Below are 15,524 nucleotides of genomic sequence, written 5' to 3'. Positions count from 1 at the left end.
TAGGATCACTTAGAATAGTTAGTACTAAATTGGAACGTTCTCGAACAAATTGGAAGCAGAAATCACAAACTCAAAATCCGACAGCTCAAAGACGCATACCGATACAAACGAACAGAGAAAAACAATGGCGGGCACATTGCTATCTCGCGCCCTTCAGCTTCTTGCCTCTACCTCCACCAAGTCTAATCCTTTCTCCTCCGCCGTCTCCTCCCGCCTCGCCATAGCCGCCGCCAACCACTCCACCAGAACCATCTCAGAAAACCATCACAGGAGTTCGCTTCTTCCATTTCCACCGACTCCTTTTCGTTCCCATAATACCCTTAGAGGACGAAGCCGCAGCTGCTCCTGCTGCGATTCCACCACAGAAAGCCACCGTCGCCATAGCCGCGGCGGTGAACCCAGCACCAAAATCAACACCAAGGTTAACTTCTCCCTCCCTTCAGACGACGAAGACGATGACAAAACGACGCTGCCCGCCGCCGCCAAGGAGGTTGACAAGTCGAAGCTCCCTCCGCCTTACGACCCTTTCAGCAAGAAACCCGCCGTCGAGGACCCGGAAGATCCGAAGGACTTACAAGAAGTCTTCCACAAAATGCGGAGCGATGGCCTCACCAACAATGCAGTCAAGATGTTCGACGCATTGTCCAATGATGGATTGACTCACGAGGCGTTGGAGCTCTTTGCTCAGATCAAGGACAAGGGTCAAATGCCCGATGTAGTTTCGCACACTGCCGTCATTGAAGCCTATGCCAATGCCGGAAAGACGAAGGAGGCTCTCAAGGTATATATGCGGATGTTGGCCTCTGGGGTGGCCCCGAACGCCTACACTTACAGTGTGATGATCAAGGCGCTGGCGGCCGACCTCAGTGGCAATTTTCTTGGGGATGCCAAGAAGTACTTGCTGGATATGGTGAGCAAGGGAATGCGGCCTAATGCCAGTACTTACACAGCGGTGTTTGAGGGGTTTGCGAGGCAGGAGAAGGCGGAGGAGGGGAGGGAGTTACTGGAGGAGATGAAAGGGAAGGGATTCATGCCGGACGAGAAGGCGGTGGGGGAGGTTCTTAAGAGCAAGAGAGGACCTTTAGTTGGCACCGTCATTAACATTCTATTTGGTAAGTAGATAGATTTTGCTCATTTCATTTGTTCTCCGTTTCATCTTCGTTGAAAATTGAAATGTTTAGCATTTGAAATGAAATCCCAGTTTAATTCGAGCGATATTCTAATTTAATCAGTAACACAAGAGGGTTTGAGAGCACAATTACATTTAATGATTATAATGTCAAAACAAAATATGTATGTGAGAGCAGGAGAGTGGGAGAAAGCAGTCCAAACATAATTCCTATAACTCTTAAGTATGTGGTTCAATCTGGTTCTTGTAACACTCAGAAGAAACATCTCCCAATCTCATTGACCTTGCCCACAAACGCAAAACAGTAGACAGCAATGCCTGCCCGCGGTGGCAGCAGCCTCTAACCCACCAATGGTGCTGAAAACTGACGGTTAAACATGCACGGAACCCACCAATGGTGCCGGAAAACTGATGTTTAAGGATGCACATCTAGAATCCTTGTTTGGTAGGGCAATCTGATGCCCTGTGACCGGAGCGCCCACAATTGAAGCAGGAACCTCCAAAGCTTCTGGAACTGCAAATTCAGATATCATTTCAGTGTTAAACTGATGTGTTGCGAATTATTATTGTGCTATTTCTGACAAGAGAAGATCAGAAACTAAAAAGATGATACACCTGTCTCGGGATGGTGACCTGCTTGATCGTTGGCCTCCAATAAGCCAATCATCATCGATGCTTCTTGGACTCCGTGGTCTGCTGTTGCTAGATCCATAACTTCGGCTACTACTCCTAAATGAATCGTCGGCACCACCATCACTACCCCAACCCCTGGAGCTTCTAAAACCACCTGATGATCCTTGACGATCCCTAAAACCTCCACCCCGGCCTCCTCCGCGGCCTCCTCCCCGGCGATCTCTGCCTGAAAACCTGCCATAGTTGTCACTCACCGGTCCATCATCTTGCAGGGCTGGCAACTGCCAACACAAAATAGTGCATGCATACAATACAAATGTCAGCAGCTTTCCATGCAAAAGCTTCTCTTATGACGAAGTGACCAAAAGCAAAGGTAAACCTTGGATATCTTGGAAATAGTATTTCCAGGAGGTATTTGTCTGGTCAGCAACTCTTTGGCAATCTCCTCTGGAAGATCAAAAACTGCTCCTTGAATCTGATATCATCACCATCAAAATTTGTTTTAAGCGAAATGAATTGAAGCAATAATCAAAATACGCCTGAGATGTTGTAGATACAAACCCGTTCATCTGCAATTATATGTATTTTTCCAACTTCATCAGCAGCTGTAGAATAAACATCTGAAAGAAACCCAGTGACAGATCTAGCAGACAGGAACCCTCTGGCAAAAGATGGATCTCGGATAAGTTGCAATGTCGTCCATCCCTGCATATAATTTAACAGTGCAATTAATATAGCAACACCACAAAATACGTGAATATTTGAAAACATCTAGACGGAAAATTAAGCGTTTAATGACTTCAATTATTACCGCCTCATGAGTGATAAGGGACTTGGATGATGGAGGACGAGAAAATCCACTGAGCTGTGCAAGTGCAGCAGCAAGAGCACTCGTTCCCTGTTCATCAATCAATCTCTGTGCCGTTGGTGTGAAAAACTGTACAGATTCAGGGTGCACTCCACTAAGAGTAGCAACCACGTGCTGAGCAGATGACTCCAAAACCTCCTCCATAGTTGGTGGACTAGCAAACTCAAACTTGCACCCCACATCACGCTCAAGAGTTTTAATTGTTCTCCTCTGGTTGTTCGTAAACATCAGAACGGCAGTACCTTGTTTCCCTGCACGTCCAGTACGCCCAGAGCGATGCACAAATGTCTCTGAATCATTGGGAAGCTCGTAGTGGATAACCTGGAAGAAGAAGAAAAAATTAATATTGCAGCCACAGGCTTAGCAAGGTGTTGGCAAATGATATGTTTAGAGAACATCTATTACAGGCAAACAAAGTGGTAATAGTTACATACACACGTGTACAAGCATCCATAAAACCATACTAAAAGTTTGATTAGAAATCGTAAGAAACTCCTAAGCTTACCAAATCGACATTGGGAATATCAAGTCCACGGGATGCAACATCGGTGGCAACAAGCACAGTGAATTTCCCTTGCCGAAAACCATTTAATGTTCTCTCTCTTTGATTCTGTGATATATCTCCATGCAATGCCTCAGAAGCTATGCTACTTGTTAATGACATTGAGACTGCATCAGCCTCTCGTTTCGTTTGTGTAAATACAATGGTCTTCCCACCCTTTGCATACACCTGAAGATATGACATTCTTCAGTGCTATGTGGAAAATGTTTCCTTTCTGAAGTAATTTAGAGCTATGCAGATTCATATTATAACAACGTCACCATCTTCATCATAAACTAAACGGCTTTCGAAGGAAAACACCACAACAACATTAAAGATCATATTAAAAAGTGAGGCAGCTGTGCAGCATGCCTACAAATTATACGTTTGAGCCAAAAAAAGAGTCAGTAATGAGTTCCAACTCGTACCGTTATAAGATCACTAAGAATGGTCTTCTTTGAAGCTGAAGTGGTTGATAAAGCATAAAGTTTGATCCCTTCTGCAAGCTTCTCGTCTTGGTCGCCAACCTTTGGGAAAAAAGAAAGTGGAAAAGGAATTATTTAAGGCTCACTTTCCACTCTACAGATTTGGTGTCTACCACATAGCTTTAAACAACTACAACTTCCATTAGCTTTAAGCGTTTAAAATCCAGTAAACATATTTTAGGCATCACTCCATGCAATGTTCTAATGACACAGATTACACGAATAATGAAAGTTTTAAACTTAACAAAGGAAAGAAAGAAAAGAAAAATGGCATTTACCAAATCAATTGTCAATGGATTGTCCAAATATTTCCGTGATAGTTTTTTCACCCAACCAGGCATGGTTGCAGAAAAAAGCATGCTCTGCCTCTGAGCTGGAAGCTTTTGTAGAATCACTTCCACATCCTCCTCAAATCCAACAGCAAGCATCGAATCAGCTTCATCAAGTACCAAATATTGAACTTCGCCCAATTTGAGACTGTTCCCGTTTATCAGGTCAATAATCCGACCAGGAGTTCCAACAACTACATCAACTCCACGGGAGAGAGCACTTTGTTGTGTTATGTAGGAAACTCCCCCATAGACACAAACAGTGTTTAGGTAAGGGGCAGATTCTTTCATCTCCTTTTCAACTTGCTTTGCCAACTCCCGTGTAGGTGCAAGCACCAAAACTCTCGGAAGATAACCAGTCCGCCTACAAAAACGGAAATTCATCCCATGATTTTCGAAAGGATATGTCTTTAGTTGTACTGTGAATAATAAATTTCATCACAAATGGTACCTATGAGAGCCTCTCTGTTCATCATCCTCTGTGAGACGCTTGAGTATTGGGATTCCGAAGGCTAATGTCTTTCCAGTCCCTGTCTTCGCACGAGCAATGATATCTCGACCTTCCAGTGCAGGTACTAGCACAGCTCTCTAAACATTTTCAACAAAGAAAGCTATCAGTAAACCACTTCATACACCTACATATCCATACATATAGGGTAGGGTTCAGGGTTTATGCTATAAGGGCACCTTTCAGACTGTTACAAGAAGCTTACATTTTTATCACACCACACACGATTTCAAGGATAATGCTCAAAAGGGTTCCAACAAAAACTAAATTACAGTAATTTCATGATAAAAATAACACTAAAATTCAAAGGAAATAGATAAGATAAGCAAAACCAGAGAGAGAAATGAAGTACCTGAATTGGAAAAAGGCTCGAAATGCCACGTCTCTCAAGGCTATCAACAAGCCGCTGAGGCAACCCCAGCTTGGAAAGAGCGAGCTCATCGTCGTCACTACCAGCGGAACCCGGCTCAGTTTCCGACTCGTACTCCGAGTCGGAGTCAAGCGAGTCCTTCGAAAAGCCACCGAGTCCCTTAAACGCCTCTTCACTGAGCACCGAGTTCGGAGTGGCAATGGCCGAACAAACGACACCGGAGCCCTGCCTGACCAACCCACTCTTGCCTCTCAAAACACTGTTGAAGTGAGGCCTCTCGGGAAACGCCAACGAAAGAGTAGCACTGCTCGTCGTTGCCGCAGCCGGCGCCGCCGCTCTTCTGTACAGCTCGCTGCACGGAGTCTGGGCATATACAGACGAAACTCCAACAATAGAAGTCATCTCTGCAATTTCTGCAGAACCCTGAACGCTCTTCGCTCTGCTTCTTCCTTGTTCCTTCTCCTTGCACGCAAGGTGTTTGCCGAAACTCCTCGAAGAGGAGGAAGACAGAGGATAACGAGAGAGGGAGGCTCAATCTTTAGGTCTGTGGAGGATTGAGAGCGGAGAGGATAACGGCCGCTGTGGGTTTATATAGCGAGAGGGGCAGAGGAGGGAGATAAGGCCACACTCCAGTCCAGCCCGTTGGAAAATGTATGGCCTCCCAAACTTCCACCGAGGTTAATATTTTCTCGCACTAAAGCGGATATTTCTTGTCGGGTCAGCATTTCAAATGAAGACTTGACCCGAATACCCGGTTCTTTCTTCTACTTTTGTTTTTTGGCTTAATTATATATATAAATAGTCCTTAATTTTCCACTTAATTTAATTTTAGATATTGAATTTTTGTATTAGTTTATTTAATCTTTGACAATGTAGTATACCGTTGGTCATTTTCAATAATTCCACCTATTTTTTCGTTAAATCTAAAGATATATTAGGAACTTCAACTTCGAACTTTAAAAACAATAAAAGAAGCTAAAAATAAAATAAAAGTTTATAAAAAATAACTAAAACTTCATACAAAAATGTCACTCAGTACTACAGCCTAATGGTATTCCTCTTCACTTGTAAGTGAGAGGTTTTAAGTTCGAATCTCATAGATAACGAATTCAATACCAAATTAGGTTGCTTATTGTGTGGCTTAGCCAAACTGACACACCTCGACCCGGAATGCCCTATTGGGCTCCAAATCGAGTTGTGTTGGGTGACATAGGAGGGTGACGAAGCCATAAAGTGTAATGATGTGGAAAATGTGAGTAAATTTAAACCCAAAAGTAACTAAATATAAGAATGCACTTACGAGTGGTAATGAACTAATTTCACACGTGATATCAAAGTATAAGTAAAGTAGGATGAGAATTATACCATCGAAGGTAACCACCTATACCAAGATTTGCCAAGAATCCTCATCGATACGAAAGCTCAGCACTAAAATGTAAAGTACAGTAAAGTAAGATGAGAATTATACCATCGAAGGTAACCACCTATACCAAGATTTGCCAAGAATCTTCGTCGACACGAAAGCTCAGCACTAAAACCTGGAGGGGCAAAAAACAAGGGTGTGTGGGCCTAAAAATAAAGTTTTATAAAAATATTTTTGAAAACATTATAACCCTTCGCCGTGAAACAAGTATAGTTTTCAAAATATAAATATTACGTATAGTATGAAAATATTTACCGTAACCTGCAATATCTCAATAATGCAATACATCACAAACTTTCGTAAATAAACACATGACGTCCGTAATCACATATTTTGCATAAATAAACATATCATATCGAGTGCTTATCGACATATGCTGACACACGAATTCATGCAGAGGTATTCTAACATGAGCATGACTTGGTGTAATAATGATCTATGCTTTAATATTACAATCACATGAAGACTGGCGCTATGCGCATTACATACAAGTCCTAATTGCCTATAGAAATTTAGGACAGGACTGGCACCTACAATGGATCCAGAGTGAGCGTATAGTGCGATGTGAACATACATGTGAAAGATTGGCCTTAGCCCGTGCGAGTACTAACATTGTGCAGCAATGATGAGCATATAACGTAAATAAGATCATACAGCAGTAAATCAATAATTTACGTCGACATAATACTATTTACTATCGTAAATATAAATAAGGTATCCCACAATAATATGCATACTTGTGCATCCCGTGGGATTTGTAATAATCTCACAATTGTCATCATTGCAACAATTCTTATAACGTCAAATTAATTATGGCGTCACTTAGAAAATGAATTTTTAATCTATGTATGGAAACTCAAATAATATATATACTGTATAAAAGAAAGAACCCACTCACAGATACTTGCGAAGTCGCAGCCATTCGAGCTAGGAAGCCGGAGTCTTTGATAGTAATCGCACCAATATTGGGTCAAGTACGTAGTGGCCGGAAATGGTCGGGGAATGGCCTGCAGCTCGCGGGTCCTTCGTCGGAAAAATTGGGGAGATTTTCCCGAGAGGTTTTTACGTCCAAACAACACCAAAATGTCTTAAAAATAACCCAAGCGTACTTCTAGGCACAATATATGAATTATTAGGAAGATTTCAGGCTTTACCTTCGTCGGAGATGGCAAGAACTCGTCGAATCAGGTTTTTGCACAATGATGATACTGTGCAATGAGGAAAAGAGCGAAAACGATGGGGTCTCAACTTGGGTTAGGTTCGTGATGGGGGAAGTTTCATGGGTGGCGCTTGGCAAAACGGTGAGTGGTGGTGGTGGTGGTTTGGTTTGTTTGCAGAGAAGGAGAGATAAATAGCTAAGAAAGTTTGAGAGAGATAACTGAAAAAGATGAGAGAATGAGAAAGTTTGAAGGGAGAGAAGGGCCAAGAAAAACAAGGTGAAGTGGCAACAAGGGATAGGTCCTAGAGATCTGAAGAGGGACATGGGCGCAAGGGAAGAGTGAGGTGTGGGCCCCACATGGCTCACAAAACAAGACACAAAATATTTCTAAATATGAAATTACCAAATCACCCTTCACATTTCGTAAGTCCATAAAATTTTCATTGTAAGTTCGAATTCCATTCTGCTTGAGCCTATGTGTTCGTACCATCGCGTATTTCGAGAATACGATAAAATAATAGCCCATACACCTCACGAAATGACAGTCAACAAAAGTCCACGATCTCGCTGTTAGGGACATTTTCGTCAATTTACTCCTTTAAAATTAGTAAAATCGTAAAATTACGAACGAGTTGTTACACGAACAACCCCTCCCCTTAGTGTAAATATATATCATTGTACTAAAAAAAAACTTCATACAAAATGAAATTGAACTATAAAACTACAAAATGAAAATGGTTAGACTTTGAAAATGACAAGAATATCCTTGAAAATTACTATTTTGATTTTTATATGACCTAGTATAAGTACGTACATTGAAAATTTGAAAGCGTAAATAATATTTTATCTTTTTAGGTTTTCATCCTATTTTAAATACATACAATGTTTTTCAATTTAATACAACGTCTTACGATTTTCTTATCGTACAACCGTTAGTCAATTCGTCGGATTGATCATTGAGTGATGATTTGGCAAAGGCAAAGCTCATATTTTGCTGACCTGAAGTCTAAATTTGTGGCACGTGATTAAAACATTGCAAATATATATATATATATAAATAGGCATTTGCAAAAATTTTAATTTAAGAATTAAATAATTAAAAAAAATGGTTAAATCATCACGGGATATAAGTTAATTAAAAAAAATGTTTAATTTAAGCAATAATTGGCACAAAATTCTTCGATAATAATAGTGCAATTTTCCAACATAACCAATAAATAAAAAGAAAAATCGAATTAAATAAGTGCCATTTTTTGGAAGCATCAAAATAAAAGTTAGGAGGTGTGTTATCCACACATCATATTTTACTTCTCATATACTTCTTGATAATTTTTGTCTATTGATCATTTTCAATTTATCCAATCTGACGGTCAAAAATTAAAAATGTGTAAGATGTAAAATAAGATGTGTAGATATTTTACTCCTAAAAGTTAAAAAAAAGGGTCAGGACTAAATTTTCATAAAATTCTTTTGGTGGGGGTTTTTTGATTAGTTGTAAGTACAGCGGGACTGGAAGCCGCCATTATTAGGTTACAGACAGTAAAGCATTTCCTGTGGGTTGCTGCTTCTTCTTCTTCCTTTGATCTTATCGGACCAGGCTTCCGCATCTGGTTCGCAGATCTCCCCAAAAATTTGACCTTCACGGCTTCACGCAATCACCATCCAATTCCTAATTTTTTGGAATTCTTGAAAGGTAAAGTTTTTCTTCAAGCTTTCGCTTTCAATTTTTTCTTCCCCCAATTAATTTCAGTCAAAACCCTATTTTCCACCCAATTAAATTTATCTGTTTACAATTCTCATTTTTTTTAGTAATTTTTTAAATTTTGGGATTTTTTTTTTCGACGGTTGCAGGCGTTTCAAGCAATTTCAAATAGTGTGAGGGTTAGGGTATACGAATTCCCCTTCCCTTCCCTCACTTTCGATGGAATTGACCCACATTTAGCAAGCAAAATTCTTCTGCAGAGACTAATACACACTGCTGTTGCTCCTCAGGTTTAGAATTTTGATTATTCAAAAGCTCTTTGTTTTTGTTTCCCTGGGTTTCTATGATTTTTGCTAATACTTTTGAATTGTTGTTGAAATTAATGTGCAAAGGGGTTTGATTGGACTAGAAGTTTTCAGAATGGTGGAATCGACCCCAATATACTTGAGCATTATAGCTTTTTTCTGTACTGTTGGAGCCATGGCTTTGGCCATCATGCATATCTACAGGCACCTCATCAATTACACTGAACCCACTTATCAGAGATACATTGTCCGCATCATCTTCATGGTTCCGGTGAGTACTTGACTTGAAGAAAAATCCCACTTTGAAATGATATGAAATATGTTAACTTATGCTGCATTGTGACATGAAGAATTCAGTTTAGGTTGTTGTTTTCGCCTTTTAGGATTTTTTCAATGTATTTGAATTTAAAGAAATTATATGAGAATACAATGAAAAGGATTCTTAGAATGCAGTTTACATGCTTCATATGAGCTGGCCATTTAATTTTCCAATATGATAGTGTGATTGCATGATTTCTTTCCTTAATGATCCTGTTATGGTCAATGCATTACAGAATGGACAAACTTAGGCCAGAAGAAAAAAAAGTTTTGAAATTTGAAGATTGTGATAGCATCGGTTGAACTCGCGCATTCTTTGTTACTGTAATCTGTGTTGTTGGAAATTTTGCTTGTTTGGGTATTGGTTGATCATCAAGCTATTTTTTGTTTCTTTTATTGGTCTTGGTTTTAGGATTTTCTAAAGATCCCACTATGCCAATGATAGTTTCTGTTGAGTTTGGTTATGTAACCATTATGAACTTTGTTTTCTGTGACAGATATATGCGTTGATGTCGTTCTTATCCCTTGTCATTCCTGCTGGTTCAATCTACTTTAATTCCATTAGAGAAGCGTAAGTATGTCTTCATTTATTCAAATGTTTCACTGCACAAATGATTGTTAGGAATATTCTGTTTATTCATCTGCCATTTTCCTTGTTCTCTCTGTCACCCTCTCACTCACTCATTCTCTCCTGTTTATTACCCTCTGGTACTTAAGTATCATTTTGTCTGAATATTATTTTATTCTCATGCTATTTTTTTTTGTTGTGTTTCAGCTATGAAGCTTGGGTCATTTATAATTTTTTATCGTTGTGCTTGGCATGGGTTGGTGGTCCAGGATCTGTGGTTCTAAGTTTAAGCGGTAGGGTTCTAAAGCCTTCTGTGGTTCTGATGACATGTTGCCTCCCTCCCATACCCCTGGATGGGTGAGTTCACAATCTCTGCTTAATTTACCAATATGATCATCTGCAAGCCAGGAATTTGTGGTGTAAGAATTACAGAATTCTGTATTACTCGGGAATCGCTTTCTCTAGTTAAGTTAACTGTTTACTATTTTCAAAATGCTGGTGGTCTTGGCTTTTCATTTTAACTTGTGAATACTTGTTAAATTTTTGGATGCATAAAATTAGGCTTCTCCACATAATAGGCAGATTCCCTGCATAACTAAGGAGATTTCTGGACAATATTGAGATTTTGGTATATAACGCTATGTCATCATATTGTGTGTATGAGATGATTATTTGATAAACTCACACATATGAAACCGTTAATGCAGGCGCTTTATACGTAGGTGCAAACAAGGATGTTTGCAGTTTGTGATCCTGAAGCCTGTCTTAGCTGTTGTTACACTCATACTTTATGCAAAGGGGAAATATGCAGATGGAAATTTCAGTCCAAGACAGTCATACCTGTATCTCACTATTATCTACACAATCTCATACACGACAGCTCTCTATGCTTTGGCGTTGTTTTACTTTGCTTGCAGAGATCTACTCCAGCCTTTCAATCCAGTTCCAAAGTTTATTATAATCAAATCTGTTGTTTTCCTCACTTATTGGCAGGTAAACGTTTTTCTCACTGTATTAGCGACATTAGTCTACTTATGGTTCAGTGGCTTGTGTATGATCACATTCTTAGGCATGAAGAGCAGAAGATGATTTCTTCTAGAAGCAATTTTTGAGTATGGATGACATCTATTGCCACATTATTTTAAACGAACTATTCGGGGCCAAAATTTTCCTTTAGGCTCGCCAAATGCTGCTTGAAAATGCGGAACTGTGTAATCTTTACCATGAAATAGATGCATGAGTAGCAGAATGTGGATAAAAGTTGGTGCATATAATGTTGGATCGTACATATGATACTAACTCGTAACTGTGTATAAACATGTACCAAATAGATAACTTTGTCGTTTATTCCTATTATTTTATAGAAAAGAAAAAAAAAATTATTTAAGGTCTGTTACCCTTTGCTTTTTTGTTGATAGTGAAGTAAAGTTTCAAACTTATTCAACGTGTTTCCATTTAGGGTGTGTTGGTCTTCCTTGCTGCGAAATCTGGCTTGATAAAGAATGCAGAGGATGCAGCTCAGTATCAAAATTTCATAATTTGTGTTGAGATGCTTATCGCTGCTATTGGTCATTTATATGCATTTCCTTACAAGGAGTATGCTGGTGCAAATATTGGCGGGCCTCGAGATCTGACTGGAAGCCTATCGCATGCCGTAAAGTTGAATGACTTTTACCATGATACAGTCCACCAGGTGAGCCTTTCAAATTATTATGTTTGCTATCCCCTTGCATAATCGTTCTCTTTAAGCTTTGCTCAACCTTTCTGATGAGAATATTGAACTGTGTGCAGTTTGCCCCTACTTATCATGATTATGTACTGTACAACCCTAGTGAGGGTGACGAGGGAAAGAGGAAATATCGGTCACGCACCTTTGTGCCGACTGGCCCAGAGATGGATGCTGTCAGAAGAAACAAGAACATGTTTGGGAACAAGATAGATGACATACAGCTTTCCAGTCTATCATCTTCTAGTGCAACCACTCCGAATAATACTGGCCCAATACCGGAGTCTAAGAATTCAGATGCAATGAAGTCTTCCCTTCTTGTTGATAACTTGAATTCTGCATCAGTGCCGTATGACATGTCACTCATCGACTTAGACCTGAACAGTTACCCCGCAAAGGTTCCTTCAGCAAATGAAGGTGGCACTAGGCGACAACAATAGTCTGTGGTAGACATGTATGAAGAATATTCTTACTAGGAAAACAGCTTTAAAAGGGCCCTGAGGCCTTCGGGAAAGCCTCAGTTGCTTAATAGTGTGGTGAAAATGATGTCGGGTATACTCCCTTTTTCTCTCCTTGGTTTGATGCACTTTCGTCACAAATATCAGGCTTCCCACTGAGATTGTTTTCAATGTCTTGTTAGTTCAGTGTGCATTGTAGATATGGAAAATTTAATTGTCATACTTGCTAGGTCACAATAGGAAACACAAATCGATCTGTTTTTTTTTTTCGCATTTTTTGTTGCACAATGAAGAGTTCTGTTGCCTATTGGATGTCTTGGACTTGATATTGAAATATTTTCCTGAACTGTAACTTGGTACATGGTTCATGTTTTGTTCTTTCTTTACTTTCATACCGAGCAATCGGACTTTATAATCCACCTCTCTTGATGTCTTGGATGAAGTATTTCTATTCGACGAAAGGGTTGAAAAACTGTTATGAGACAATGGTGATGTTCGTTATAAGATAATGATGCATACTAATGTTAGTCTGGCAACAACTCCATGACTATCAGGTTTCTTGACTGCGAACGAAAGCGATGGGCTTCTGGATATAATTCTTTATACATTGCTGTTAATATCTTGTGCTTGCTGGATTAGTTTAGAATTTTGTTCTAGTTTGATGAGGTGGAACAGAAAATATTTTGATGACTTTTAGACGTTAAGTCCTCCCAATGACTCTTGGTGCATCTGATTTGAACTTTGAGGTGTTGTGTATAACAAGGGAGTTGCAATACATGACTATACAAATTGCATCATCTACCTGTAAGTGGTAAACTTGTGAAGGGAGAAATTGCAAAATGTATGAGTTGTTAAGAATTTAGATGCCTATCCCTTCTCTAATTGGTGTTTGGGAAGTTACGGGTTGGTTGGAAGCGTTTTTAATATGACTAAAAGCGCTTTTGGAGTAAATGTTTTTTGGTTTCAAAAGCATTTGAAGTGCTTCTTACAAGTATATAACTGGTGCATATTGCAAGAAGCGCTTCAAATGCATTTTTAGGATTTATTTGCGTTTTTTAATAAAGATTGATCCAAAAAATACTTTCAATAAAAATCTTTTCAGTTATTTTAAGACCAGTTACAAACAAGCCTTTCATCTCTTCTCTAATTGGTATTTGGGCAGTTAATCTCTTCTCTAATTGGTATTTGGGCAGGTATAATCTCTTCCCTAATTGGGTGTTTGGGCAGTTAATCTCTTCACTAATTGGTATTTAGGCAGTTAATCTCTTCTCTAATTGGTATTTGGGCAGTTAATCTAATGATCCAAGTTGTGTTGACTTTCATATTGATTAATTAAACTACAAGTATCATGTGATGTGCTTTGGTAAGTGTGGGGTTTTGTAGACGGCCGTTCATTTTGAACGGAGCTTGGCTGCTGAAAAATCAGCAGCAGCTCCTGCGGCTAGAGAATTACAAATGCACACGTGTTCAAATAATTGTTTTTTTAATTGCAACTTGAATACGTATTCACCCGTGATTCATTAGTAGGAGGAGCTGCTGCTAATTTTTTCAATAGTCAAGTTTTCTCCGTTCATTTTTCACTTAACTTACCTTTCTTATTATTTTTCTGCAATATTTTAAATTATTTTAATATATTGATTAACCTAAAAAGTTAAAACGGTGTTGATGTTGGGTAGAAACAAAAACAAAAGTTAAGGATGATGTCATAACATATCATCACAGAACCTAACCATATCTCCCCATGCCTCCCATGCAATAGTAAATAGAGTGGAAGAAACAAAGTCCAACAAGGAAAGCAAAGGGAAAAGCAAGACATGAAAGGCACGTGACCGTCCATCCAAAAAGACCACGAGCTTATCTCCTAACCACGTGTTAAACCAAGACTAATATATAGCACAAGAGAGAGAGGAGGGGACTCTTAAGTTTAGAGAGAGAAGAAGCAATGAGTCAGTGCTTTTAGCTGCAGGTAAGTTTCTCTCCTGATTTGTACACGCGCTTTGGCGCAGTCGTCGCTGGCCTATGGCCTTCCTAAGCAAACCCAACTTATGACTTAACCAACCCAAGGTACGTCGAATTTATACAATCTCAAGAGTCTCCCACCCACCTTTTTATTTCTCTTTAAACGACGCCTTTACTTTTCAACCTCCATATTTCATACCCCAAATAAAAAGACAACAAAGCCCTCTCCTCTCTCTCTCTCTCTCTCTCTCTCTCTCTCTAAACTCTCAGTTGTTGTTTCTCTCCGGCTGAGTTCTCCTCCATGGCCGACCTGTGGGGACAGAGCTTTCACCGCGTCGGAACCTACCCATCAATCAGCAGAAGCACCTCATTGGCTAGCAGTACTAGCAATGGATCCTACTACAACAGCTTCATGGAGCAGGGAAGCAGCAACTACACGTTGATGGAGAAGAGGCAGCTTTTTCTCAGAAGCTACCAGTTCAGCAGGAAGAAGAGCCTGACGGAGAGGATAAAAGGGTCTTTTTACAAAGTCAAGAGGGTCATATGGCTGCGGCTGAGGTCGGCGAGGAAGCTCCGGAAGTTGGTTTGTTTCAGGCTCAGATATGGCGTTTCCTACCGGAGAAGAAGACTCTTCCGTCTGCTGAATAATTACCATCATGCCCGCAAATGCGATAACTCCTACTGCTTCTGGTAGGGAGTACCAGTACTCACTCATGTCAATTTCTAACTCTTCTTTTATCTCCCTTTGTTTTTGGGGAGCGGTTTTCTCGCACTCTTTTTTTTAACCATTTGCGCTCCAAATTGAATATTTTACATATCTTTTCTACACCAACGGGTGCAGAATGAGCGCAGGAGGTTAAAACAAGAATGTTAAAATTACGATGGTTATTTTTTTTTTTTTTGTATTTATGCAATTTCTAAGAAAAAAGTGGTGCTTGAACTTGAAAAGTATTAGAATTATGCCAGTAGATTCACACCACAATTTGATGTTGTTTCCAGGAGTTAAAGAACCAGTTATATACATGATGAAGCCTCTTTCTAAT

At 39.6% G+C, this 15,524-nt stretch overlaps 4 protein-coding genes across 4 annotated transcripts; 3 read left to right on the top strand and 1 right to left on the bottom strand.

The window, feature by feature from the left end:
- Window positions 1–1,211, top strand: LOC103930269 (pentatricopeptide repeat-containing protein At4g38150-like). The gene has a single exon (XM_009339577.3). The coding sequence runs from the start codon at window positions 125–127 to the stop codon at window positions 1,118–1,120; it is 996 nt and encodes a 331-aa protein (XP_009337852.2). The 5' UTR covers window positions 1–124; the 3' UTR covers window positions 1,121–1,211.
- A 34-nt stretch (window positions 1,212–1,245) lies between these two features.
- LOC103930270 (DEAD-box ATP-dependent RNA helicase 3, chloroplastic-like) lies at window positions 1,246–5,419 on the bottom strand. The gene is made up of 10 exons (XM_009339578.3): window positions 4,846–5,419; window positions 4,437–4,573; window positions 3,935–4,349; window positions 3,600–3,698; window positions 3,136–3,360; window positions 2,574–2,951; window positions 2,324–2,467; window positions 2,142–2,237; window positions 1,745–2,043; window positions 1,246–1,643 (listed from the first exon to the last, which is right to left on the bottom strand). The coding sequence occupies exons 1-10, from the start codon at window positions 5,263–5,265 to the stop codon at window positions 1,559–1,561; spliced, it is 2,298 nt and encodes a 765-aa protein (XP_009337853.2). The 5' UTR covers window positions 5,266–5,419; the 3' UTR covers window positions 1,246–1,558.
- A 3,509-nt stretch (window positions 5,420–8,928) lies between these two features.
- On the top strand, window positions 8,929–12,883 carry LOC103930271 (transmembrane protein 184A). Its single transcript, XM_048583467.1, has 8 exons — window positions 8,929–9,138; window positions 9,297–9,437; window positions 9,540–9,723; window positions 10,268–10,341; window positions 10,546–10,695; window positions 11,046–11,331; window positions 11,798–12,031; window positions 12,130–12,883. Exons 3-8 carry the CDS (start codon window positions 9,568–9,570, stop codon window positions 12,502–12,504), a joined length of 1,275 nt encoding a protein of 424 aa, XP_048439424.1. The 5' UTR covers window positions 8,929–9,138; window positions 9,297–9,437; window positions 9,540–9,567; the 3' UTR covers window positions 12,505–12,883.
- A 1,550-nt stretch (window positions 12,884–14,433) lies between these two features.
- LOC108865792 lies at window positions 14,434–15,524 on the top strand. Its single transcript, XM_018643257.2, has one exon. It carries the CDS (start codon window positions 14,783–14,785, stop codon window positions 15,173–15,175), a length of 393 nt encoding a protein of 130 aa, XP_018498773.2. The 5' UTR covers window positions 14,434–14,782; the 3' UTR covers window positions 15,176–15,524.

The sequence above is a fragment of a genome, unplaced genomic scaffold (genome assembly GCF_019419815.1).
Source record: "Pyrus x bretschneideri cultivar Hongxiangsu unplaced genomic scaffold, Pyrus_bretschneideri_v1 Contig2, whole genome shotgun sequence".
Lineage (NCBI taxonomy): Eukaryota > Viridiplantae > Streptophyta > Magnoliopsida > Rosales > Rosaceae > Pyrus > Pyrus x bretschneideri.
This window is presented reverse-complemented; position numbering and strand designations above follow the sequence as displayed.

Bases quoted from the DNA above. Each gene is read 5' to 3' on its own strand.
- LOC103930270 (XM_009339578.3), bottom strand. From the start codon at position 5,265: ATGACTTCTATTGTTGGAGTTTCGTCTGTATATGCCCAGACTCCGTGC. The intron at 3,699-3,934 runs GTAAATGCCATT...TTTTTCCCAAAG, and splicing joins ATCCATTGACAATTGATTTG to GTTGGCGACCAAGACGAGAA. The intron at 2,952-3,135 runs GTAAGCTTAGGA...TTCTTCTTCCAG, and splicing joins ATATTCCCAATGTCGATTTG to GTTATCCACTACGAGCTTCC.
- LOC108865792 (XM_018643257.2), top strand. From the start codon at position 14,783: ATGGCCGACCTGTGGGGACAGAGCTTTCACCGCGTCGGAACCTACCCA.
- LOC103930269 (XM_009339577.3), top strand. From the start codon at position 125: ATGGCGGGCACATTGCTATCTCGCGCCCTTCAGCTTCTTGCCTCTACC.
- LOC103930271 (XM_048583467.1), top strand. From the start codon at position 9,568: ATGGTGGAATCGACCCCAATATACTTGAGCATTATAGCTTTTTTCTGT. The intron at 9,724-10,267 runs GTGAGTACTTGA...TTTCTGTGACAG, and splicing joins GCATCATCTTCATGGTTCCG to ATATATGCGTTGATGTCGTT. The intron at 10,696-11,045 runs GTGAGTTCACAA...CCGTTAATGCAG, and splicing joins CCTCCCATACCCCTGGATGG to GCGCTTTATACGTAGGTGCA.